This window comes from Labrus mixtus, chromosome 21 (genome assembly GCF_963584025.1).
Source record: "Labrus mixtus chromosome 21, fLabMix1.1, whole genome shotgun sequence".
In the NCBI taxonomy this organism is placed as follows: domain Eukaryota; kingdom Metazoa; phylum Chordata; class Actinopteri; order Labriformes; family Labridae; genus Labrus; species Labrus mixtus.
The window spans coordinates 2881174-2905659 of NC_083632.1; the positions used below are offsets into that span (position 1 = coordinate 2881174).

Genomic DNA, 24486 nt, shown 5'->3' on the forward strand with positions numbered 1-24486 from the left:
CTAAATAGCACATCTTTAGCAGAAGTTAAACACCATGTTTCCTGCATTAAATCACCACATTAACCTTTCCCTTCAGTTCAATATTTTAAGTATTTGAACATTTTTGTACGCGCAGCATCGTGTTTTTGATCGTCTCTTATTTTCAGAAGCTTCAGTGAACGTTTTAGAAAATCAGCTCAGCTTACATTTTTGTGTCTATATGTGAAATGTTTCCAATGTTCACCTTCATACTCACAGATTGATGTTTGCTTCTTTCATTTTATAAATGCTCAAGTCCAAAAATGACACGCTGCACTCTAATGAAGGTTTCCTGCAAGAGGAACTCTGTAATGCTGTAGCCGTTTCCTCTTGCTTTAAGTTTTTATGCTCCTCGCTTTAGCTTCATTTTTAACGTACAGAATTAATTTATCTAGTTTATGTGTTCACCAGTTCACCATGTTAACCAGTAAATCAATATATGTAAAAAAAAACCTGACTGTTGGTTATTTAAAGATATTGAATCCCCTGATCGAGGACTGAAGTAACCCTGCCTGCTCCACACCAGAGGAAGTGTTTGACTGTCGCCCCCAGTGTTGTCTGACGCCATTAGCACACCTGGCGAGGACTGAGGAGCAGATCTGTGATTGGCGCCGACTGCGGCCTCACTCTTCATCTCTGTCACCGGGGCGGAGAGCGGGTCCTCTGTCACCCTGCTGTCACAACATGATCCGCCCCGAGGACCAGAGGGGGGGAAATCCTGTGTCTCCTGTCCGGTCACTTTGTGCTTCCTGTTCCTACCGTGACTACTGCCTCGTCTGTTTACCTGCAGCAGGTGTGTGGAGCCGTTCTGATTGACCCACTTTTCACATGTCTGCTGCTACTGTACGGGGGGGGGGGGGGAACCTGCAGCTGCAGAATCTCACACAATGTTTTCACTAATTAAAACAAACATTATAAGTTGTTGTTATTGATATGATTTTCCTCTTGTGCACGGGAACCTCTCTCTCTCTCTCGCTCTCTCTCTCTTCTCTCTCTCTCTCTCTCTCTCTCTCTCTGTGTTTGTTTGTGTGTTTAAATCGGTCACACTTCCCTCTGCCGATACTGTTTTCCGGTTACGTCGCTATCGATGCTGCTATTGATCCGGTGGCTTTGTCTGTGTGGTGACAGGAGCGTTTTCACATCGACTGGTTTTGTAGCAAAAGGCCTGCGCAGGCTTTGTTATAATGAGGCCTCTTTACTCTGTCCAGCTGGTCTCGTTCACTTCTATCCAGTCGAGCTGTGCCCTCAAGTTTGAGCTTTTTAGGAACTTTAGTGTCAAATTGTTGGATGTCTCCGTCGTATTTTATCACCAGGAGTTCACATTATTTGCCCAGATTTGACCTTCACTCAAAGAGACAGAGAGACTAGTTTTACAGCTGGATCTTGAACTGTCCCTTTAGATCAGGGGTGTCCCAAGTGCAGCCCGAGGGCCATTTGCGGCCCTTGAGGGGATTTTTTGCGGCCCGTAACTTCAAATGAAGAATCAGAAGATTTTGGTCCCGAGGTCTTGATTAAGATCGGCACATTATCTTATTTTTCTTTTTCATGTTAACAAGGGCTGAACAATATTCCTAAAATAGAAAATGTTCAGTAACATGTATGTTGTTGTTGTTTTTTTTAATCCACAGCTTTTCCACATTTTTTGTAAACTATGAAAAAAAACGTATGCAAAGTTTTTGCAAACAAGCGGACTGTTGTTTAACCATTTAATGACCTGAGCTAAATGCAGAAAGCTTGAACCACGTTACAGGCTTGATTCTGAGAAAAAAACAAATAAAGTAGTTTGATTCTGATCTACAAAGCTTTACTATTTTTAAAACTATATTTTAAAAAACAAAACCTGTGGCCCGCGAGCGATTCTAACACAACAATTTTGGCCCGCAAGAAAAAAAGTTTGGACACCCCTGCTTTAGATGTATTCTTGGACGATATCTAGCAGTTTCCAGACCCAGAATTAGACAAGTGAGATACTAAGAATCTAAGAATCTCTAGTTTTGCAAAATAACAGTGAGAGGCAGTTTATCAAGCTGCCGGTATTCTTCACCAGAACTGTGTGTCATGAGGTTGAAAAGCAGGAAAACTCCTCTACTCCACCTAACATCTGGGAGGCTCTGAGTCAATTTTTCAAAAACCAACAATCTCACATGCACGCCCAGTTGTGACCAGCTAATGAATCACTATAAAAGCACCTTTTATCTTTACAAAAAACATTATAATGTCTTCCCTCTTTCTTCAACCCGTCTATCAGTTTGAATTTTCACAACAACTACACACTGAAAATCTCTAAACACGATAGATACCCATTGTAGCATTCATAACGTGACCTCTTCTCTTTTATTCCACATTAATACAGGTTTCTTCTTATCTGAACAGGTTGGAGGATGTTGGATTTTTAATAGACTGTACAGCCATCTTTAGAGAAATATCGTGATTTTTCTGCAAACCCAACACGACTTCTGAATTGTCAAAAACGTTTTTTTTGTTTTTTTTTGTCAAATGTTGAGTAACCCTGAAGATTATAATCCAAATCAAGCTGCAGGACAGTTTTATTCTACAACACTTCCCCTTTACTCCTGTGTGTGTGAACTTTGCCTTATTTGTAACGCGTTTAGATCGTCAGCGGATTTTAAAGTTTTTTAATTCGGTCGTCTGAAAGAATATTTTGATGGTGATTGTTTTGAGCATAAAGTGATTTTGGCTATTTTTTAAAAAAATCATAAGGGACAAGCTCTGTTTTTTTTTGCTGCAGAGTAAATCCTTCATTCTATTGATTTCCTGTAGGATGGTAAAGTGTGAGGAGTTGCTATTTCTGCACACGAGCTCACACACACACACACACACACACACACACACACAAAGAAAAGCTCGCCCTAGCTGGATTGAGAAAGATTAGCAAGTAGCACTTCAGAACATGTGCAGACTAAAACCTTCTTAACCTCCTGACATTAGTTAACTCAGACAACTCTCGGCCTCCGCTCTGTCAGCATGCTATGCTCCTAAGTGGCCACTGGAGGGCGCTGCACTGCCTGATTGATTGATGAGAAAGAGAGCGAGTTAAATATAATGTCTGCGAGAGGGATCGTTGGGGGGGGGGGGGAATGAACGTGAGCATATTTGTTGGAGTGTGTGTGAATGGCTGAAGGTGAGAAGTAAGAGACGGAGACAAGACAGAGCAGAAGAGACACACAGAGAGTGTTTGATGCAGGAAGAACAGACAAGCCCTTCAGGCGTCTGTCAGCACGCAGATATGCAGATCATTTTTTCCACCCCCAAATCTCCAGATGCTTCTGAGGCTAAAGTCACAGGTCTGCTCGTCCGCATGGTGTTTATGTGACTGTAGGGCAGCGTCCCCAGTCACTTCCACTTCTGTTCAACGAGAAGTTTGACAGTAACCTTGAAAGTTCCTCCTGACACTTCGAGTAGGGAGACTTTTGGAGACTGTGCGGTCTTGTTCTTGGATTTTTTTTCCAGTAGGAAGTTGGGAGGGTTTCTGGGAGAGACTGGTTGTGATGCACGAGGTCGTTGATGTGTGAGGGTCATCAGTGGGTGTAGTAGCCGTAGTAGTCCGCGTCGCTGTTGCTGTCTTTCTCGCAGATTTCTCCACTGCGCGGGGGCGGGGAGTTTTCGGTGCTGGACGTGTACGGCGACACCCTCCTCTTCTTGTTGTCCCCGGCCACGACGCCGCCCTCGAACAGGCCCGAGTCGGCCGAGGCCACCGATTTCACAGAGGCGGGCTCGAGCCAGGGGTCCTCGGCCGCCCTCTCCGCAGAGTCTTTGGGTTTGTCCTGCAGCAGGGGCGTCTGCAGCGGCTCCAGGAGCGAGGGGGGGTGCAGCCTGGGGTTGCCGGGCGACGTGGAAGACGAGGAGGAGGAAGACGAGGACGATACGGGTCTGAACCAGCCCAGGGGGCCGTGCTTGCTCGAGTGGCTGAGGTACTGAGGGGTGGGCCGGCTGGTGGTCCAGCCCGTCGACGTGGCTCCTGACACGCTCGTGGAAGCAAAAGGATGCTCGGGGTAGTAGCCGAGGGCGTGGTGAGCGGACGTCTGCAGGGGGAACGGCTTGTAGAAACCGTTTCCCGAGAAGTCGCCGTCGTACGAGGAGGCGAAGTCGAGCCGGTTGGGGGTCACGCCCTGCTGAGGAGGCAGGTACCAGTGGCTGTGAGGACCCGGACTCGGGGAGGGGTCTTTGCGCTGCTGGCCCATGCCGAAGCGGCCTTGAGGCAGGGGGCTCATGTACTGCTCAGAGAAGAAGCCCTGGGGGTAGCAGCTCCCCGTCAGCAGCTGCTGGCTCTCGGTGGGGGAGGGGGTGAGGCGGTCAGAGTCGGGAGGAGCGTAGAGCCTAGGCAGAAGGAGAAGAAGGAGGGGTGTGGAGGAAAGACGAGGGGGAGAGCGTAGAGTGTGAGAAGAGAGAAGAAAAAAAAGAAGGTGTTATTTCCTGAGCAAACCTCAAAACTATCTATCAAACATCTCACAGCCCCTCACACCCTCGGCTGCAGCATGCTCGCACCGTGCACTAATTTCATCCATTCCAATATTCAAATAAGACATTTAAGCTCGTGCAATGATCCTCTGTCACTACTCATGTTCAGCAAATACCACATTGTGTGTTCATTCTCCTCTCTTAACAGGACACGGTTCACAGGTTGTTTTATTTTTTTCTTGCTACAAACACTTCTTCTTTTCTTTTTTTTTTTTTTTTTAACAGATTACTTGTCATATGTCACTTACGTGTCATAGCTGTCGCGGAAACCTTTAGCGAAGGGGTTGTGGTCTATTTTCAGCTGAGTGATCTGCAACGGGGAATAAAAGGAGGGCAATGAGAGGAAGAAAAAAAAAGAGAAGAAGAAGGAGTGAGCAACCAGAGAGAGAGAGCAGACAGAGAGGAGGTCACCGACTAATAATTCATGAAGATAACTGGCAATTTATTTTCTTACTGCTGATAAAAAGACTTCATCAGGTTGGCACCCACACACCCACACCCACACACACACACACACACACACACACACACACAGATATATTTATATACACAGTGATGGAATAAACAACAAGCTAGCATGATGTGAGTGTATATTACATTAGAAAAATGTTCCACAATGAACAGCTGTCAGAGATAAACAGCACGCCGCGCTCATACTGGGGACGACTGAGCTGCTGGCCTCCGGTCAGCTGAGGTGATGTGACTCTTGGTTGAACTTTGTTACTGTACACAAACCCCGTGCTTACACTTACAGGAGGCTGTAAGGAATGTAAATGACGCTGTGAATTTTTCATACATGATGCATAAATGAAAGGCCTCTATCGGAAACACGGCTCCCACATGAATCATTGACGTCCAGATCCCATTAAGACGGATTTATAAGAGGTGTTGTCTTGATTTGAAGGCTTCCTTTAGCCGGCTAGTCGTTTGTAAATAACATAAAATAAAGTATTTGTGACAAATATTACAGAGTTTGGAAGATGTATCGATTCTTCTCTGCGATCAAGTTAACTTTTGATAAGAACACCGAGCTGAGGTTGATGTCGTTCTTACGTCTGCGTTCTGGTAAGCGGTGACGGCGATGAATTGGGTCTCAGGGAAGATGAAGGTCTGAGCTTTGGATGACAGGAAGGGGTCCTCAGATCCGTCCTCCTTAACCTCCACGATGTGCAGACGAGGCTGGTACTTATGGAGCGACTGGAGCACGATCATCTGGAGGGGAGACACATGTCGGAGGAAAGAAAACGGGTATGATTATGTTGTTCTATGTGGTATATTTTATTGAACATCTGATGGAAATAATCCTAAGTATCAGATAGAAAATGTGATGAGAGAAGAAGAAAAGGTCATAAGTTGGAGTCGAACCAGGTTGCAGATATTCATAAAAAACAAAAAAGTGGACGTAGTATCCACGTCTAAGTGAGGCCAATCTGAAACCTGCAGTTTTTCTAACGGCCAGCAGGGGGCAACCTAACTGGTTTCAGAAGGAATTTGTGAAAAAAATTGCTTTTTCTCATTCGATTTATTACCTCAGCAAAAATGTTCCTAACAAGTTTATGATCCAAATCTTTAGTTTGAAGTCTTCCAAACAGCTGGACAATTTTACATTTTCAGGATGGATAAACAGAACATGAGCCAATGCTTTACGGTGTGGCTACCTCATCACTGGCATGTCACTACCAAGCTAATAAATGTTTGGTTTACACTCTGAGGAGTTGTCTTTTTATTTTGGGGATTAGAATATTTAATTTAAAGCCTCACATCTTCCTAATCATGCCAGCACTAGTGGGTGCTCCTTTCTCCGACACTTTCCACCATGACATAAAGGTCTGTATTTTATTTGAATGACGATAGATGATAACACGTTAGGCAGAGGACGGTGTTCAGTACCTGTGCCACATTATTGGTGCTGCCCTTGTTGTTGGTGAGTTTGAGTTTGCTGAAGGAAACTTCTTGTCTCATCCAGTGAGCCCCGGTGTTCGGAGAGTCGGGGTGCATGTACATCCTGTTCCCTGCAGGAGGAAACATTCACAACATTTAGGAGGTATTTCACATCTTTGATCAAACATAGATAACACAAACTAAAAGCAGAATTATTAACACGTTAGTCACTTTAAGAAGCATCTTTATAACATCAGTCATATCTGGAAACCTGTAGGTTTACTTAAGTGTTATGAATGTTGAATACAGGAAGTGAATACAAACTGAAGTAAAGAAAAACTGTCTTTGTTTATATCAGAATCAGAATCACATTTATTGGCCAGGTATGCTCACACACACATGAGGAACTTGACTTTGTGACCTTTGCTCTCTATGAACAAAAAGTACAACATGAAATAAAGATAAACAAAGACTAACATGTACAAGACTAAATGAGACAATAGTTCAGTGTTTGGGAGACGCAAACATGCTGAGATCTCTGTAAACATTTTTGCAATATGCAACACGACATCAACAGATATTTATCAAAACCTGAAGAGATTCATGAAAAGAGAGTGGAGCTGCTCTAAGAGGAACACCTTCCATCATATTTTAACAGAAATATTTTCTGTTAACAGCGACGATGCAGCTTTCAAACAGTGATTTGTTTTTCCCAGTTTTACCACACTGACCTGCTAACCTTCTATCAGCACACCACACAATAAACTATTCAATCTAATAGAGTAAAGGTGTTTCACCACAGTTCACCACGATCGTAACACATCAGCTGTCACCTTTCCACAACATCTGGCACACGTGTGACAGCACCTTGCAGTTCCTCTTCTTCACATTTTTACTGCGGCTTCACATTCATCAGTCGCTTCGGTTTTGGTTTTGTTTAAAAAGCGTGAACAGGCAGGGAGGAATATTTGAAGTTTGTGACGCTGACAGAAGCAAAACATTTCAAACCAAATCCATTTTCAGTGAAGAACCACAACTTAACTTAATTTACGGGAAGAAGAATGAAGGGGTCTCTAATGGATGAAGAGATGTGTTGAATTCCCTAAAAAAAGTGTTGTTTTGTTTTATTCCAACAAATGAAATGTCGTCTTTTGAAGTTTAGATTGAAGGACCTTTTAGGGGGGCACATTTATAAACCCACACGGTCCTCGGATTAGGGATGTGTATTTCCTACAACCCCGCGATACGATACATACCGTGATATATATTGATTTTGGAAAATAACCATGTCCTTCACAGAATTCACAACAACAGCTGTTGTTTGTTGTTGAGAGTAACAGCAGAGGAAAAAGTCAGAGACATTAATTCAGGTTCCTCCGAGATCCTAGAAATGCATTAAAATATTTGAACCCCAGAGCTGTGTCTAAGGTGGAAGCTGCACCAGAGGTCAATTTTGTTTTTCAAAACTGTCATCACAGCTTTGCAGCCGATACCCTCGTTGTAAATGAGGTTACCCTCAGTGATCTCTCCGAGAACTTAAATAAAGGTCGATGATGATTCTGTAATATCTGCATCGATACATGTATGCAAGGAGCACATGACGCTATATTTCCATATCGATTTTTGGAGCACACCTCGGACACTGTCCATCCATACCAATGAGGAAAGCAACAAATGAAAACATTATGCTAAAATGTATTACTGCAAAAAGACTGAAATGCAAATGTTAATTTAAAATGTTTATAAAAGACATCAGTGGAGAACGTTTTAAGTGCAGTTTGATAAAGATTATAGAGCTTGGGATAGAGTTACAGAAGAACTTCATCCTTACACTGTAGCCAGTGTAGCTGTGAAGGAAATATTCACTTCCTTACATTGTTCTTCAGACTCTCTCATCAGGAACTGTGAGGCTGCCGACTTCAAGAAAAACAAAAGCAATATCGAGATGTCCACAGAAACCTCTCGCACTACATCTGCATCATGATGCACATCTTGGTTACCCCACTGTGTGCGTGTAGGTTTGAAACATCGCTGCTGAATTAAACCACTTCCTCACCGTCTCGCTTGTTACACTGAGCTGAACCGAAGGGACCTGCATGTCTCCGGCTCATCAATTAGAGCACATTTACACGGTATTTTCTCAGCTACTGGAACTCCCGTTAAAATAAATGCTGACATGTCGTTTTTTTTCTCTGTCATTGTGGGTAAGTGTCTGATTTTATAAGATCGTGTATCTGTTAAGGAATGAGAAGCTCGGCGCGCAGCTCCACCGCATGCATGCTGCTTCATATGGAAGGAACAGTGGGGTGAAAGATGAATAAAAATATATTCTTAATGATCCAATGTATCTGGAATAATCTACTCAGCTCATCATCATTTAAATGAAAGAAACTCTCAATAACAGAAGGAGGGGAAAATACCTGCTGTTGGTAAGTAAATATAGTTAAATACAGTTTAAGAGGCAGAAAGTGAAAGCACCGATTATGCATCATTCTGAAATTGCATTTTGAAAAAGCGCAACAGATTCTAATTTTTTCATGTGTCTTTATAGTTCTGAGTATTTTCAGCTATGAAAAAACATCCTATTTGTGTTTGCTCATATTTAATTTGAAAATCAACTAAAGCTTTAAAAAAACAAAAATATTTCTCTGAATATTGGTAGCTTATAAGTAAGGAGTTGCATAATCTGGATGCACTAAAATAAGTACAAGGACCTCAGAAATTACCCTCAGTGTACCGTCAATGATTTAGATATCTCCTGTCTCAAATATCTTTTAAAGGTCACATATTATTCAAAATCCACTTCACCATGTTCCTCTAACACTAACATGTGTCTCTAGTCTGTCTACAAACCCCCCAATGATGAGAAAAGTCCACCCTCTCCGTCTTCTGCCTGCTCCACTTTTCAGAAAATGTGTGCTCAAACAGGCCGTTTGGAGATTTTCCCTTCATGACATCACAAAGGGCAGTAGCCCCTCCCCCATGTGGGTGACACTCCCACAGCTAGGTGTTTGTTCTGCCCTCTGAGTCTGCCTTCTCACCGTAAACAATAGGACATGGAGCGAGAAAGTCGAGACACCCAAGCCCTTCCAGAGAGGGGGCGTGGTCAGACACAGCTCATTTACATATTTAAAGGTACAGACACAGAAACAGCCTGTTCTGAGCAGGGCTGAAATAGAGGGGTTTATAGACATGATCAAATACAGGATCAGAGTGGATTTAGAACAAGAAACTTCACACACATGTTTTGAGGAGCTCTGAGACTTATTGAAACTGGTTGAGAATATGTGAGTCCTTGATTATTAAATGTGAAGCGTTTAAAAGTATTAAACATAATGCAGAAAAAGACAGTCTTTTATTTTGTGTTCTGATGTGAACGTACCTGGCATGTTGCCCTCTGCTTTCCCACACTGGACCCACTTGCCGCCCTGGTACCTCCAGTGGTGCTGATCAGCCAGAACCACGTCCACGTAGACGTTATAGTGAGCGGTCGGATCCAGAAGACTGATGTTAAAGCTCAGGAAGGGGAACATCCTCCTGCAGAGACACAAAGGGGAACAACATGGTTAGTTACTTTTAGTCAGCATTTCAACCACATACTGAACATGAACATGTTTTATATTCTAAGAATTGTACTAACCAAAGCTTAAAGCTTAAAGCTTAAAGGTTATGTAGGACATAAAAACAAATTCACTGATGAAAAACCTGAAACAGTTATTGTACTGAACACACAGAAACTGAGAATTAAGTTTTGACATAAATTCATTTTTAAAAAGCTAAGTGCAAAGGCATTAATTATCAAAAGTGGGACGTGGCTGTGGCTCAGTGGTACGTTGGTCGTCTCTCACAGGAAGGTCAGGGGTTTGATCCCCAGCTCCTGCAGCCAAAGTCGTCTTCGGCAAGAACCCTAAATTGCTCCGGCTGCTTCATCAGCGGGGTTTGAATGTGTATGAATGGATTCATAAATAGTGATGAACAATCTCCATAGCAACCGCTGCCATCAGTGTGTGAATGTGCTGTTAAATGTGGAGTAAAAAGAGTTTTGAGTAGTCAATTTACCAAAAGTAAAACTGTCTCTCGAGCAATTGTTGTATTTTGATTTAAATTTAAACAAGGGATGGTCCGTCTAATTATTGTAACTCTAGAATAAGTACAACTGGTGACATTAAAAAAAGGAGATTAATAATCTGAAACAACGAGAAGAAGAAGATCAGGAGGTTATTTCTCTTTTAAATTCAACCCTGTGCCAGCAGAGACGCTCAAAGTCTGTGTTCATGTCTTGATATTAAAAACATGTAGGAGAACCACCGGGGGGATCTGACCCACTGAGGGTGTGCAGTGTTTGTATTATTAAAGTATCATTAATGAAAACAGGGTTTCCCTTGAAAGACCGAGGGGGGGGGGGGGAGAAATCCAGAGAGAGATTCATGGTGATAATAAGATTCATATTTGAGATATTTCACATGCTTGTAACGGACATGAATGTGTGGAGGTAAGGTGAGGCTGTGTCTCCTGTTTGGACCTTGAAGACGCTCACGCTGCGTTTGCTCCGCCCGCTGAAGAATGGAGAGTAATGGACGAGAAGTGGAGGGGATGTCTGACGGGTCGGGGGGTGTGGGGGGACGAGCGTAAGTGAATTTTTAATGCTGTGTGTTAATAAAAGATGGCTCCGAAGCTGCCTCTGATTGCTGGAGCTTTACATGTTGAACTTATTTTTTGATGTCAGAGGGCTTCGGTGAGACGGGGTAACGGGGAGGTCAGGGCGTCCCCGAGGGTCGGTTAAACCAAGAGGAAAAGACACACAAATATAGGACATGGACACCAAACACACAAACCCACAAACACACCACAAACACACATGTTCACAGAGACACTCTGTGTGGAGGCATGTTCATCATGCACACAGTAGAGACTCAGAGTGATTGTAGACTTGATTAAGAAGCACTTAAAGCCTGCAGAGGAGTTTACATTTTAGCCAAGCAACAACAAATACAACAGAAAAAAGAAATAAAAACATGAACATTACATTTATCTTTCTGGTCCTTCTGTTACATCATTTTCACATTGTCACCATTTGTAACATTTCAACACTACGTCTATTGTGGCTATTTGTCCAAAAACAACTTAAGTGAAAATTATAAACAAACCTCAACAAACAGCCACTGATGCACCGTGCCAGTGAGGCCTTACGCACGCAATAAGTTCAATGCCCAGTCAGGAATATCATGTTTCTTCATTTTAATTCGAACAAACATTTCCAACTGCATCTCATTGACATGTGGTAAAAAACCTGTATGCTAAATATAAAAGTCTGTATGCTAAATATGAAGCCATGGCTAGAAGCTGTTCACCATTGCAAACACATATCGTGCATTTATAGCCGCACTAGCATATCTATGAGCTTGTACAGCTTATTACCACAGGGGGCGCCAAAATCAACACATACTGAAAGTTGCCCCTAAGAGCTTCAAGGAAGAACCAATCCTCTTGGAAACATTAAGTTTCAAAACAATCTATCAAATACTTGATGTTAACATACAACCCAAAAGTCTCTGCAGGCTGGTTGTGACAGAGGAGAGGTCGTAAGGTCATCAAAGTCAGTCCCACTGGGGACAATGACTAAGTGTTTAAATGTGACTCAGAGGCTTTATCGGGGGGGATACGAGGTTAGCTGTTTCCCCCTGTCTTAAGTCGTTATGCTTCAGAAAGCAGAAATGCAAACTCCCCTAAATTACCATTTCTGTAATAAAATACACTCTAAAGTCTCATATGAACCGATGCATGAGCACTGGTCGATTCTCCTCTCTCAAGCTTTGTGCTTTGTGCTTGTGAATCTGCACTCTGGGTCAATAGGGGGTCACGAGTGCGTGGTCGGTGTTAATAAAATCAGGGCAACATGTTTGACATTTGGCCCAGCTGTTTTACACTTGCTAACAGATCCTGAGGCTATGGAGCGTTTGTAATGAGTAACGGGCAACCAGCACCACCCTCCACCCCCTTTTGTCAATGACACAAAACACACCCTGCATGTCCCGCAATACAAAGTTTTTAGATTCAAGTTGAGTCGAGATTGTTCAGAAGGTTTAATCCGGATAGAAATGATCTGGATTTAGTAATCCACTTTTTTTTTCTACCATGGATCAGGATCAGATAATCCAGCTCACTTTTCTCCTGATGGTTCAAAGAAAAACTGGATAAAATAAACCCTGATTCTGTCCAGTTTTTTTAGGCTTTTGAGGACTACCACATCCAGATTTCCAGCACTTTAGGAGGACTTCACACTACATACTTTATCCACAGGGGGCAGCAAAAACCACTCAAACAGAAAGATCCTCACAGCTGCTTCAGATGTTGATTTGTTTTAGCACTTTAAACGTTCTCTGTAATCCAGCATGAATCCAGACCTCTGCTGGGTTCATGATTCCAGATTTTATTGGGTCAAAAATACACAAAAGTTCTGGTTTTATCTAGATTTAAATCAGGATTGATTCCCTGAACCTAACTAATTTCACAACCCATTTTTGTCTTTTGAACATCCTGATTTAAAGATTGAATCCCCTCTCATAGCTTGAATCCTGTCAGATCATTTTTTAAACAACAGGCCACAGATGTTCAGAGCTGTTTGGAGGTGTTTTTCTATTCAGTGAATACTGCAGATAAATTTAGTCAGTGTAAGAGTGCAAAGACAATACAGAAAAAAACACTTCCTTTCAGAAACGCCCTCTGCTCTCTTTTCTGAAACACTCTTTGGTGTGGGGGCTGTAAAAAAACAAAACAAAAAAAACCCAGTTGAGGCGCCTGTAGCCTAGTGGTTAGGCTAGTGGTCGAATCCCACTCTCTATCTCTCTCTTCCTGATTTCTGACTCACTGTCCTGCCTCTCAAATAAACCCATAAAAGCCCAAAACACAAACAAAAAAACAGTTGATAAACGACAACAACAAAGTGCTCTGGGTCAACAAAGGATAAACTGATAAAATGATTTCAGTCTGAATTAAACGTGTCTAGAATCTGTTCTGTTCAGGTAAACTACAAAACACGGAATCTCATTTAAATTCAGAGCATCCTCCCTGAAGCGCTTTGGTCATTTAGAGGTGTAAAAACAAGTGAGGTGTGTAAAGAGATGATGTGTGCGAGGCGACTTTTAGCAGGCTGATGGGAGACCTGCAGGGCCCGTCATTGTGTGTGAGGGTATGAGGTGAGTGGGTGGGCTTCCTCGATCCTTTTTACAATCCCTAACATGTTGGTTTTTTATAAAGTCAGCCGACACATTTTGATACAAATCAGAGGTCAAATGCTGTTATGGTTTATGAGTTTATGCTCATCTGCAGCCGCCGCCATGTTGGAAATCAGTCAACCTAACGGCAGGCTGAGAGCTGGAGCTGAGGCGGGGTTTAAGCCTCTTGATGAACCGTTACATCGCGCCCAAAACAGCCCCCAGTTCAGTGTGTGTCCATGATGACAATAACTAATCAGACCTATTCAGTTTTTGGTACCAGGCTGTAAACATGTTTATTTATAGTGTAGAAACGGCTTCTTTGGCTGTGGTGTGTTTTTGACTTTGCACTTCCTCGTTGGCTTCTTTTTTTAAGACCAGAGGTCACCGCTTGGTCAAAACAGTGAAAAAGTATTTTTTAGTTTGTAATTGTAGCTTACTGAGAAGAAGAAGACTCAGACTCTGAAGACTCAAATGTGTTCTTAATGGTGTCTCTGATTGATAGACCTTAATGCTTGTATACTGACACACACACACACACACACACTCCTCTTACCCTTCAGCGGTAAGACAAAACCCTGCCCTGAGCGCTCCCAGTCGGGTCTTTCTGGCTACATGGCGAGTCCGGTTTTAACAATCAATCATAGTTCTTGGTGAAACTAAATCGTGGCAGAGAACAGGTGAAAGGGCTCTCCTTCCATCGCAGAGTTTAATACAAGTGAAAACAGAAACTTGGCTGTTCAGCAGCATATGAATGGATCGACCCTCCTACAGTGTGAGAGTGATCTTAAGGAGGACTTCTTTCGTTTTTGATTCTGTGATATCAAGATTAGCAAAGAGAACGTATTTTATTCTCCAGTAGAGGAACAACTACGTCTGATCAAATTTAAGACTGTTTGTTTCCTCTTGTTGTTTCCTCCTCTCTAGATCCCTACTTGTGTTCTTCTTACTCTCTGATGTACATTGCTTTGTAGAAAAAACTCTGCTTGAAGTCGAAGAACTATTTCAACTTTTTCACTGCAGTAAAAGTGAAAAAGTCTCTGATATGAACTTTTACTGTAAAGTCAAAAATGAATCCTCTGAAGGACAAAACTGTCTAACATGACATTCACAAGTCAACTCTTTTTCACACTCTCCTTCCTCTCTGTTTTGTCTTCACGTCTTTATTAAAGACACTTACATAAGTGTTGTGTCTGTAGCAGGAGATGTGCGCTGATGGAAACATCTTTTCTAGATTGAAATTCCCCTTTAATGCATAAAAGCTAAAGTAACAGATGTGTTGTAAAACTTAAGAAGTATTAAGTTGATTTTTGTTCGAGGAAAAAAATGCCTGAAAGCAAAAACTCCTAAACATAGGTACCTGAAAGTCGTACCTTAAGTACAGTATTTGTACTTCCACCTCTGTCTGATATTGACAATTTACTGATACTAGAACCATTTATAGGAAATCACAACCTGACAAAGGGGGAAACCGTAGAAAACACATCACAGAGGGGTATTTGCATGTGTGGGCTATGACCCACACATGCAAAGCCGGCTCCATGTACAAAGTTCAGAGAGAAAAGCTGAAAACAAAAAGTGAATGAAAATGAAAACACACATGTAGGCGTACAGGTGGAGTCAGTGTGGTTACATCCTGGGTTTTTAAAGCATGCAGTAGCTTGTACTGCATCCTGATTTATACAGGATTATATTACTGATTAAATGTTTGCGCCACAGGAGAAACAGATCCATGTGATGCATTCAAAAAAATGTGTCTACAGGAGACTGCTACACACACACACACAGAGCTAAATGGAGGATGAGGACTGAGTTTGTTAGTGGTTGTAGGCGATGCTGAAGAGGGGAGTTTTTAGGGATTTCTTGAAGGTGGAGGTTTTCTCTGAGGTTTTTCCTCTCTCTAGCTCAAGTGTGTTACTCGTGGTGGATTAATGTCGGGCCTCTGTCGTTTACATCACGGTGTAAACCTGCTCTTTTTCTAAACTCTCTTTAGATATTATCTGTTATGAATTGGCGCTATAAATAAAGATTTATTAACACAAATATGAATATATGATAATAACACGATATGTAACTCTGAGGAGGTTTTATTTTGTGTAAGTTTCAGCGGCCAAAGGAGTAAATCTTGTCTGATCCTGTTCCTGACTCGTGTGATCCGTACTCTCTAAAGCAGTGGTTCTCAACTGGTGGGGTCGGGACCCAAAAGTTGGTCGAGGAGGGTCACAAACATGTGACTGGAAAAAACAAGTGTCAAGAAGTGATGCAGTGCTCTTAAAACGTGTTGGTTTTGTTTCTTCTCTTTGTTCAGTCAGTCCAAACTGAACTATTTTTCATTCATTAAATCTGATTGGTTGAAAAACATATCAGAAATTTGGGTTATAATTTTCATGAAGGAGTCGGTGGTGGGTTCTTGGGCTAAACCAGTTGAGACCCAAACTGGTCGGTAGGTGGAAGGTAGTGAGAATATCTCATCCTGCTTTCCTCTGAATGTCTAACAAACTCTGCAACTTTGCAATAAGATTTTCATCAAGTGTCTCTCGATGTGTGTGCTGCTGTAAAACGCTGTAAAACGCTTTACTGCAGTCAGACAGAATCCTTTACACTGTTGAACAACAGAAACAAAAACTTCAACCTAACAGCTGATTGCCTGTTTTGCTTTTGTACACAATGTGGAAGCACCAGTATAAAAATGGAGAACAAATTAAAAACTCTGTTGGTTTGATTTTCTGTAACTTAAGCTAGCAGAAATCCCTCTTAGCATAACTTCACAGACCGTTCACTGAAATCTACTCTGACCATTTGGGAAGGATATATAGACATTGTAGAAAATTAAAATAATAACGAGGGGTCTTCTCAGTCAAATATAACTTTTAATCAGACAGATTTAGTTGAAATCGTAATAAGACAGTGAGACATAAAAGTAGCCTGTTCACTGCTGTGACACCAGCAGGAATCAATCCTGCAGCTCTAAAGCTCCCAGACAGCCTCCCTAACCGACCTGCCACCGTGCCACTCTGATTCACCGCAAACTTGACGGTAATGACAGCCGGCTGCTTGCCGCCTCTTCAGCCTCATTCAGGTGCACATACATACGCACATGAAGACTCATAACTGTCCTCTTTCCTTCCACACAAAATACGGTAACAGACGAGTGTGGTGAACCAGCCAGTAATACAGAGACGGTACGGCTGCTGGTGACATTTACAAAAAATCAAAATAAACTCTGGAAGCTGAGGAGAGAGAGAGAGGAAGTGGAGGGAGGGGGTAGACGTCGGGGGGAAACCGCGGGGGGGAAACAGAGGTTAGAAGAAGGGAAAAGGAAAGAGCAGAGGGGGGGGGGGGGGGATGGAGGGTTTGTCCTGGGGATGCACGGCAGAAGAGGAGAAGAGGAACTGGATATTCACCGGGGAGAGAGAGGACTTCTCCCGCATGAGTGCACCCGCTGATTCATCCGGACAGGAGCTCAGGTCCAGTTTTTGTCACCGTGCGAGCGGCCTGATCGTCTGTGACGAAAACGTGCCAGTCTACAGCTGCTGCCGGACACAAGCAGTCTCCAACACGGACGCTCCTGCATTCTCTATCGACCGACTGCAGAGGAGTTCAGCGACTAGATGTGTTGAAATGTCTATTTTGTAGAGCGACATGCCATCTCATAACCTCGTATTACTCCTCATCAACAAATAGTTTGAAAAGACCAAAACCACCAAGGTCTGTCTCGTCATCTTCTGTACGCTCTCTGCAAGATCTCATCACCTGTTATTCCAAACATGAAGCTGCACCCCCTTTAGAAAACATCAGGAGTATATTTCTTTACTCGCAAAACGCTCAGTAGTTTCCTTAAACAGCTGGCCGCTACAGTTTTTATCAAGCAGTACACAAATCAGAGGAAAAGGTGCATTTACTGGGGACTATTTTCAGCAGCGGAGGAATACACATTTGGTGATTGAGCATGTATTTCTGGGGCAGCAGGACGGAGTGTGTTGGGGTCAAAATGAACTACAGTGTGTAGTTCATTCAACACACTCCGTGTATGTTACTGATATTTATCGAGCTCTCTTGAAAGCAGAAAATGAAAGATCACAGATTATACTGGTGTAGGTATCTAATTGACCACACACCAAATTAGAAGTTTATTTTCAGCCCTGTCAACCTCGAGTGTTTCTATTAACCCTCGTGGAAACTAAATACAGAGTGACACTGGTTAAGAAATACCAACGTTGAGGACAAGCTGGACGGGCCTACGTGCTGGACATCAGTCGCTCAGAGACTCAGTTTTCTGACACAGTGAGGAGGAAGCTCTGGTTGAAATGTGTGATAAATATTGGCACTAGAAGTTTCTGCGAAAAGCTGCATATGCGCACACATAAAAAACAGCTGAACAGGAAGTGACAAGTCATTCTGTCAAAACCTTGAAATAGTGCCACTTCTGCTTTCAGACCCACACAAAGACAGAATCCACGAGCAAGACTTTTAAAAAAACACTTGAGGTTGTTTTTTTTAATGTTTTTTTCTCCCTTAAATTTGACCTCTGACGTTAGAATTATGGTTTTTAAAATAACTGAATCATTGATATGAATAATGTCAGACACAACAAGAGAGGACGCCCACTTTAATTTCCTTGTTGACGTGAAGTGAAAGCGTCTAAAATATGACATGTGGTACCTACTTTGGAAAGACTGGATTATTCATAGAATGAAAACAAGGTCACCTTTTTTAAATTGTGCACTAATAAACACGTCACACAATAAAAGCACCAATAAAAGGCAGAAGAAGAGCTGATGCAACTTCAACTTCCTCCTCGACGTCGATTATTTGAGTGATAGTCGCATCATAATTCTGCTTTTCTACGATGAGAGGACTTCATCTCCAGCTTGTAATAAAGACAAAAGTTGGAAAATATTTGTGAGCCAAATGAATCAAATGATGAAAAAAAAAAAAGCCCTCCAGACTTGATTCATATCAGAGTTTGGACTCAGTGGAGCAGAGAGAGCAGATGAGCATGAATCCTCTCCGTCTGAAGCATAGAGCTCGGCATTAATTCCCTGAAAGGTGTGATGAGTATGTGTAAAACTTAGTCAGACCCACCTCCTTCCTAGAACACAGCAGCCCATCTGTGTAAGGTCAAGCAGAACTTTAACAGCATGACTGTTTACTCACTACATTTTGATTTGAATACAGGGTGATTTCAGACTGATGTCTTACACTTTTATCATTATCCTGATAAGAGCATTCACAATAAACACACAGCACAAGTCTGAATTTAAAGCAACAAATAAGAAAAATGACAATTAAACTTCAATTAACAGCCTCAACTTTTTGACTTCCGTCTATGAAATGACTGCTTAGTTTGGGACAAAAGACACTTTTGAAGAACATCTCACAGACAACTGAAACGATGCGATGCGATACACGGTGGTGACCCCAACTTAACATTTTTTGAAAGAGTCGGGAGCCCAAAAGGTTTGAAAAGTGTTGCATTTAAAAAGTTGAACAACTGATATTTATGCAAAACCTTTATATAATCTTTAAAAAAATATATTTAAGTTGAGTACAAGAAACTTTAAAATATGAAGTGACTAGTCATGCATAAATGGTGTTACTTTTTTTTCAGGTAAAATTGATCCCACTATTATTTGTTCAGTACACAAAGGAGAAATCCACCAAGCAGCTCTTCCTGCATCTGTCTTAACATTTGTTGTTACTTTGGTTCGTAGAGACAATAGCGACACAAGACACCTGTTAAGATAAGCCTTAACAAACTCTGTGCTGGTATATGAAGCTGTGTTACATCACAATGTATGTTGTTGTTTAAAGTACATGTTATAGTGTTAAAATGTCAAGTGAGAGATGGAAAAAAAAGTATTTATTTCACTCTCTAAAAGCAGCACAAAGCAGCCGAGTCCTCCCCGTCCCTCCTGTCGCTCACTGAGGCTAAAATGTCTTCATGCAGGAGACTCTGAGAGGCCGTGCACACACACATGCGCGCACACACATACTGACTCTCCAGCTGATCTTTAGCCTTCTCTCTCTGGTTCACATACTTCCATGTTTCTGTCTTTCTTGGCAGATGTTGAAGTTTATCTTCATGTTTTTGTATCTTGATGCTTTTCCTCCAATTTTTGACCCGCAAACTATTTCAAGACTAAAATCATAGAGGCCTTAATTTGTCAAAACCTGCAGCCACACCGGGTTAGTAAAAGGAGACTGGGACTTAAATTGTGAAGGGCTTTTATTTGAAGGTTTACGGGTTGTTAAAGTACAAAATAAATTCACTCTGCATGTGTACAGGATGGAGGCGCTGGGTGTTACTGCCATGCTTTCACACCATTTTCATTCAGTCAGATGAAAGCGAAGCTCGATGTCAGCTCCCCTCAGATTAAATAAAAATCCTTCTTTTTGGATTCAGGAGACACACAGGTGTCGTGCATCACATGATGAAGAAAAGCAGAAACACACAAAAACTGTGATTTATATCTTGTAAGCGCTCTTCAATATTGGTTCATTTATTGCACTTTGTTATTGCAACATGGAGCGATGATAACACGCTGCCTGTTTTTGTCATATCACGCAGAGGCCTCCTTTACAATCTCTTCTGTTTCTTTAAACGCGTGATATCTGATTCAAATTCAATAAAACCCCTTCTTGGAAACTACTGTAGGGAAAAGTCTGTCCTCTTGACTCATATCAATAGTAAGCACACACCAGGTGTAGGATAAGAACTTTAGGTCAAACCAAAGTAGTGAGGGAAAAAACTTCACTTTCAATTTTCAGTCTTAGTCACTTCATTCCTTTTTTTACAGATTCAGAAAGCCCCATTATTTTTGCACCTATAAAGCCTGTTTCTGGTGGTTCAGTGTTTATTTCTTCTTAACTTCCTGAGCAGAAAATGACACTTTGATGTGTGTGTGTGTATATCTCTGCCCCTGCTGTGTGCAGGAGGACGTTGATGACTTTTGCCTCGATGCTAGAGTCAAACGGCGACCACAGGGCCCCAAATGGCACCCTACCACTGTGGCAGTCTGAATTTAGCTCATGAGAAGTGCAGATGAATTCACCTCCTCCCTTCGCTGCAGGCCCCTGAAAATGTCTGCTAGATTTCAAAAGCCCAGGTGTGGTATACGAGAAAAAACTTCTGAGAGATCTGTCAGGCTGTACACCGAGCACGCGTCTACAGAAGGGGGAGAAAAAGAGAATCTAGTCTTTTACTTCCTGAACTTCAAAGGGGCCTCGCCTCCTCAGTGTGGCCATCTAAAGGCTCAGTGGTGTTTGACCCTCCTCTTACTTTTCTCTACACTTTCCTTCACCTCTTCTCCTATAGATACCGAGGTTTTGATGAACAATGCAGACCCTCAGACTTTCTCAAAAAAAAAAAAAAATCACAGAAAAATTTGATGTAGAAGTCTGAACCCCATATCAAATTTTAAGGCGATATCGTCTTCTGTAGTGGAACAGTTTCTCTGCTCAACTTTTCCAAAAAATCTTGTAGGAGTTTTGTTATGTTTTGAAAAAGTCCTTTTCACTGTTCTTTTTTTTCTGGAAGCTCTTTGTGTGAGGGAGGATGAGATGATAAAAGGGAGAGGGGATGTTTTCATCATTTGAAATGTTTGTAATATGAGGTTTGTGGTTTTTGCACAACAGGAAAAATTCTGCTTTTTTGTGTCATGTGGAAGGATAACACCTCCGCACCTATTTCACTGAACCTGTTGTTGTTGCGGGTTATATGAAAACTACGTGTTGAAAATGTTTGTAAGTGTGTGAGTGTGTGAGTGTGAGTGTGTGTGTGTGTGTGTGTGTGTGTGTGCGTCTAAGTGCTCTGGTTAAAAATATGAACATGTATGTTGAAACAAAACCCTTGAGTTTCTTTTAACTCACATCATGATAATTGTTTGTTTATAGAAAGACATGTATTCTCGGACTAAGAATGAAGAATGAGAGATGTCACATGCAAACACACACACACACACACACACACACACAGACACACACACACACACACACACACACACACAAACACACACACACACACACAGACACACACACACACAGAGAGACACACATTTTGTAAACACATTTTTCACACAAACTTGGTGAAACTTCCACCAAAACCATGAAGCAAATATTGTTGACACGTTGATGTAATGCACGCAAACAAAGCATTTGTGCAACTTTCTGATTAAATTTAACAAAAAAGAAGAAGAAACGATCTCAAAAGTTGCACGAAGCAGCTTGTCTGACTTTCTAAAAAATACAATTTAATCGCATCTATACTCACAGTCCCTCTGACAGCAGGTGTGAAAACAGTAATAGAGAATCATGCACACCAAAGGGGACTATTGAGCAATAATACCTGCATCTTATAAATGGACATTCATGCTTTATAACTTTGAATCTACCTGCTATTAAAACTGAAAAATGCATTAAATGCACACAAGGAAAACGTTCATATTTTCCAGTATGCCGAGTTCACTTGAATTTCAATTTGAAGTCACTTTGATAAAGACAGAGTGACAATAAATCGAATTGTGAATTGATTGTAAATACAGCCGATCAGTGTGCTATTACGTGACCGCGGTCTTGTGTCCTGCACAGACCCGCGCCATGAGAACTGCGTGGCCTGAAACCTTCTGTCAAACACAAGTGTCGCGTTTTACACGATTAATCCTCATCGACATGACTGCGTCTCAATGCTCGCTGACCCATCAGAAGACCCGGCAGCGCCGTCTCTCCCGTCTCTCTCCCTCCCTCTCTCTCTCTCCCTCTCTCTCTTTCCTCTCAGGAGACACAAACACGCTTTTATGGTTTTTTTAAATCTCAATTTCAGCATCATCGCTCCTGCTGCAGACGCGCACTTGAGATATCGCGTTGGGGTTAAATTATCACAAAGTTTATCAGATGTGAGTAAACACGGGATATCTAAAACGGGTTGATTTGTCTCATGGTTTAATTTTCACGAGCCGAATTATATTTAAAAAACAGCGGAAAGGAGAGTAAGATTTGGAGAATTTCGACGGATTTAAAATAAACAGCTTTAGGACGAGTACTGTGCTGCAAAGAGAAAGAGTAAAAATGTTATAGATCGCCCTCCTTCTGGGGTTAAATCCCTGCCGTGTTAAATTGAGGGGACCCCTGTGAGTGTGGAGGTCAGACTGAGGTGTCAAAATGTTTTCCAGCAACTCAGCCTGCAACTGATATTTTGCTCCACCACATCATTTATCTGTTCACTTTTTGCCCTGAGGAAAATTTGATTTCGATCCCATTTTTTTACAAAGAGAAATAACACAAAAGGCTGGCTGCTGAGTGAAATTACTCTGCAAAGTAAATATTTGGCATATTAAATTAAAGTATTATTTTAGCAGCACCCTTGATATAGTTTTTCTAATAAATATGCATCATATATATATGATTCTGTTCTGAATCAGGAGCATCAAAGTGGCAAACAGGATTTCTTGTATGCTGTGCATGTGGTTCAGAGGTCATTCTCATCATTTTTACAACTCACACCCAAAGCTGCCAACACCTCTGTTACCACCTGAACAGTGATGTGCTACTGAATTCTGTAAAGTCCTGAGGAGAGTTGCAGAAAAGTTAGCCTATAAGTGTCTACATTTTCAGAAAAAAAAAACAACTCTCCGAGATTATTTCATACGGGAAGTTAGTTTGGGCTCTTTATTACTGTAAAACTGCTTTCATGTGTAAACTGATTAAGTGAAAAAGAAAAAGTGACAGCGCGTAATTTCGTGCGTAATTTACAGTTTGTATCACCTCCTCTCTGTTGAAATTTGCAGGCAGTATAACGAGTTCTCTTCCCAGGTTGTCAAAAACCAACGCAGCTTGCTTAACCTGCTGGTTTTATTCGTGGAACATGATTAAGAACTGAGGTGCAAGACGTGTCTGTCAGTCTTACCTCCCCTGTTTGGTGATGATCATCTCGGTTTGGAACTTGTGGAACTTGGCCCAAAGCGGGTAGTTATTGAGCAGCGCCTGCGTCTTTCCGCACACCTGTAGCCCAGGTAGAGGGTAGAGAGGCGGTCGCTGGTGGTAGCCGTGCTGAAAGCCTGTCGGGTAATTCTCCGAAGAGGGAGAGTACAAGTCTTTCCCGCCTGGAGGAAACCCGTCTCCTGCCGCCGAGATGTAACCCTGCCCGACTCCGCTTCTCGGCGGAGAGCGCACGCCGCCGTAAGGGCAGCTGCTGAGGGTCTGTGCGTAAAACCTGCCCGGCTGCGCTCCGTACCCTCCTCCCACCGCCTGCTCCGAGTGGTACGGCAGAGTCAGAGCGTCCTGCCCGCTCTGAACAGAGTCCGGGTAGTAGAACCTCGCGTCCTGAATCCCCATTTTAAACTCGGCTAGATCCTTCCCGTTGCGGTGCAGGTGACTGCTGATGTCGGTGCTCTTTGCGAAAGTTTGCGTTTCAGTCCCATTCAACATACTGAGGTAAAGGTTGCCACCTATGCCGCCCATTTGCAGCCCCGATCCCGGTCTGTGCGTAATGTCATAAGGCTCCTGTCGTGCGTCCAGATGAATTAAAGTTTTACTATAAAAAAATATCACAAAGCAGCTCAGCCTGGATCTGTACCCTCACCTAAAATCAGCCGGAGCGCACTGACAGGCCACAAAGTTTAAGATTCAGTCTCAGCCGTGAAAAAGAATTATATTAAGACATAAATCCATCAAGATAGTATTTATGTACAAACTTTTTTTTTTAAATCACCCGAGCAGCTGACTGTCTCATTGAACATGTGGAGTCTCCGCCAGTGACTCAAACACACGCTCACTTTTCTAACCTATGATATATACATTTAGTAAGCGCTCATATTGTTGGAGGTGGGACTGATACAGAGAGAGGGCGCGTGATGTGATAGGTTCACACGAGAGAGAGACACGTCCGTCATCTCAA

General features: G+C 42.2%; 1 protein-coding gene across 1 annotated transcript; it reads right to left on the reverse strand.

Moving 5' to 3' along the window:
- Window positions 1–2478: 2478 nt before the first annotated feature.
- Window positions 2479–24340, reverse strand: tbx21 (T-box transcription factor 21). Its single transcript, XM_061028419.1, has 6 exons — window positions 23497–24340; window positions 9761–9915; window positions 6388–6509; window positions 5551–5709; window positions 4746–4807; window positions 2479–4356 (listed from the first exon to the last, which is right to left on the reverse strand). Exons 1-6 carry the CDS (start codon window positions 24048–24050, stop codon window positions 3558–3560), a joined length of 1851 nt encoding a protein of 616 aa, XP_060884402.1. The 5' UTR covers window positions 24051–24340; the 3' UTR covers window positions 2479–3557.
- Between the last annotated feature and the right edge of the window lie 146 nt (window positions 24341–24486).

Bases quoted from the DNA above. Each gene is read 5' to 3' on its own strand.
- tbx21 (XM_061028419.1), bottom strand. From the start codon at position 24,050: ATGGGCGGCATAGGTGGCAACCTTTACCTCAGTATGTTGAATGGGACT. The intron at 9,916-23,496 runs GTAAGACTGACA...GTGTCTCTGCAG, and splicing joins ATCATCACCAAACAGGGGAG to GAGGATGTTCCCCTTCCTGA. The intron at 4,808-5,550 runs GTAAGAACGACA...TCCCCGTTGCAG, and splicing joins CCGCTTACCAGAACGCAGAC to ATCACTCAGCTGAAAATAGA.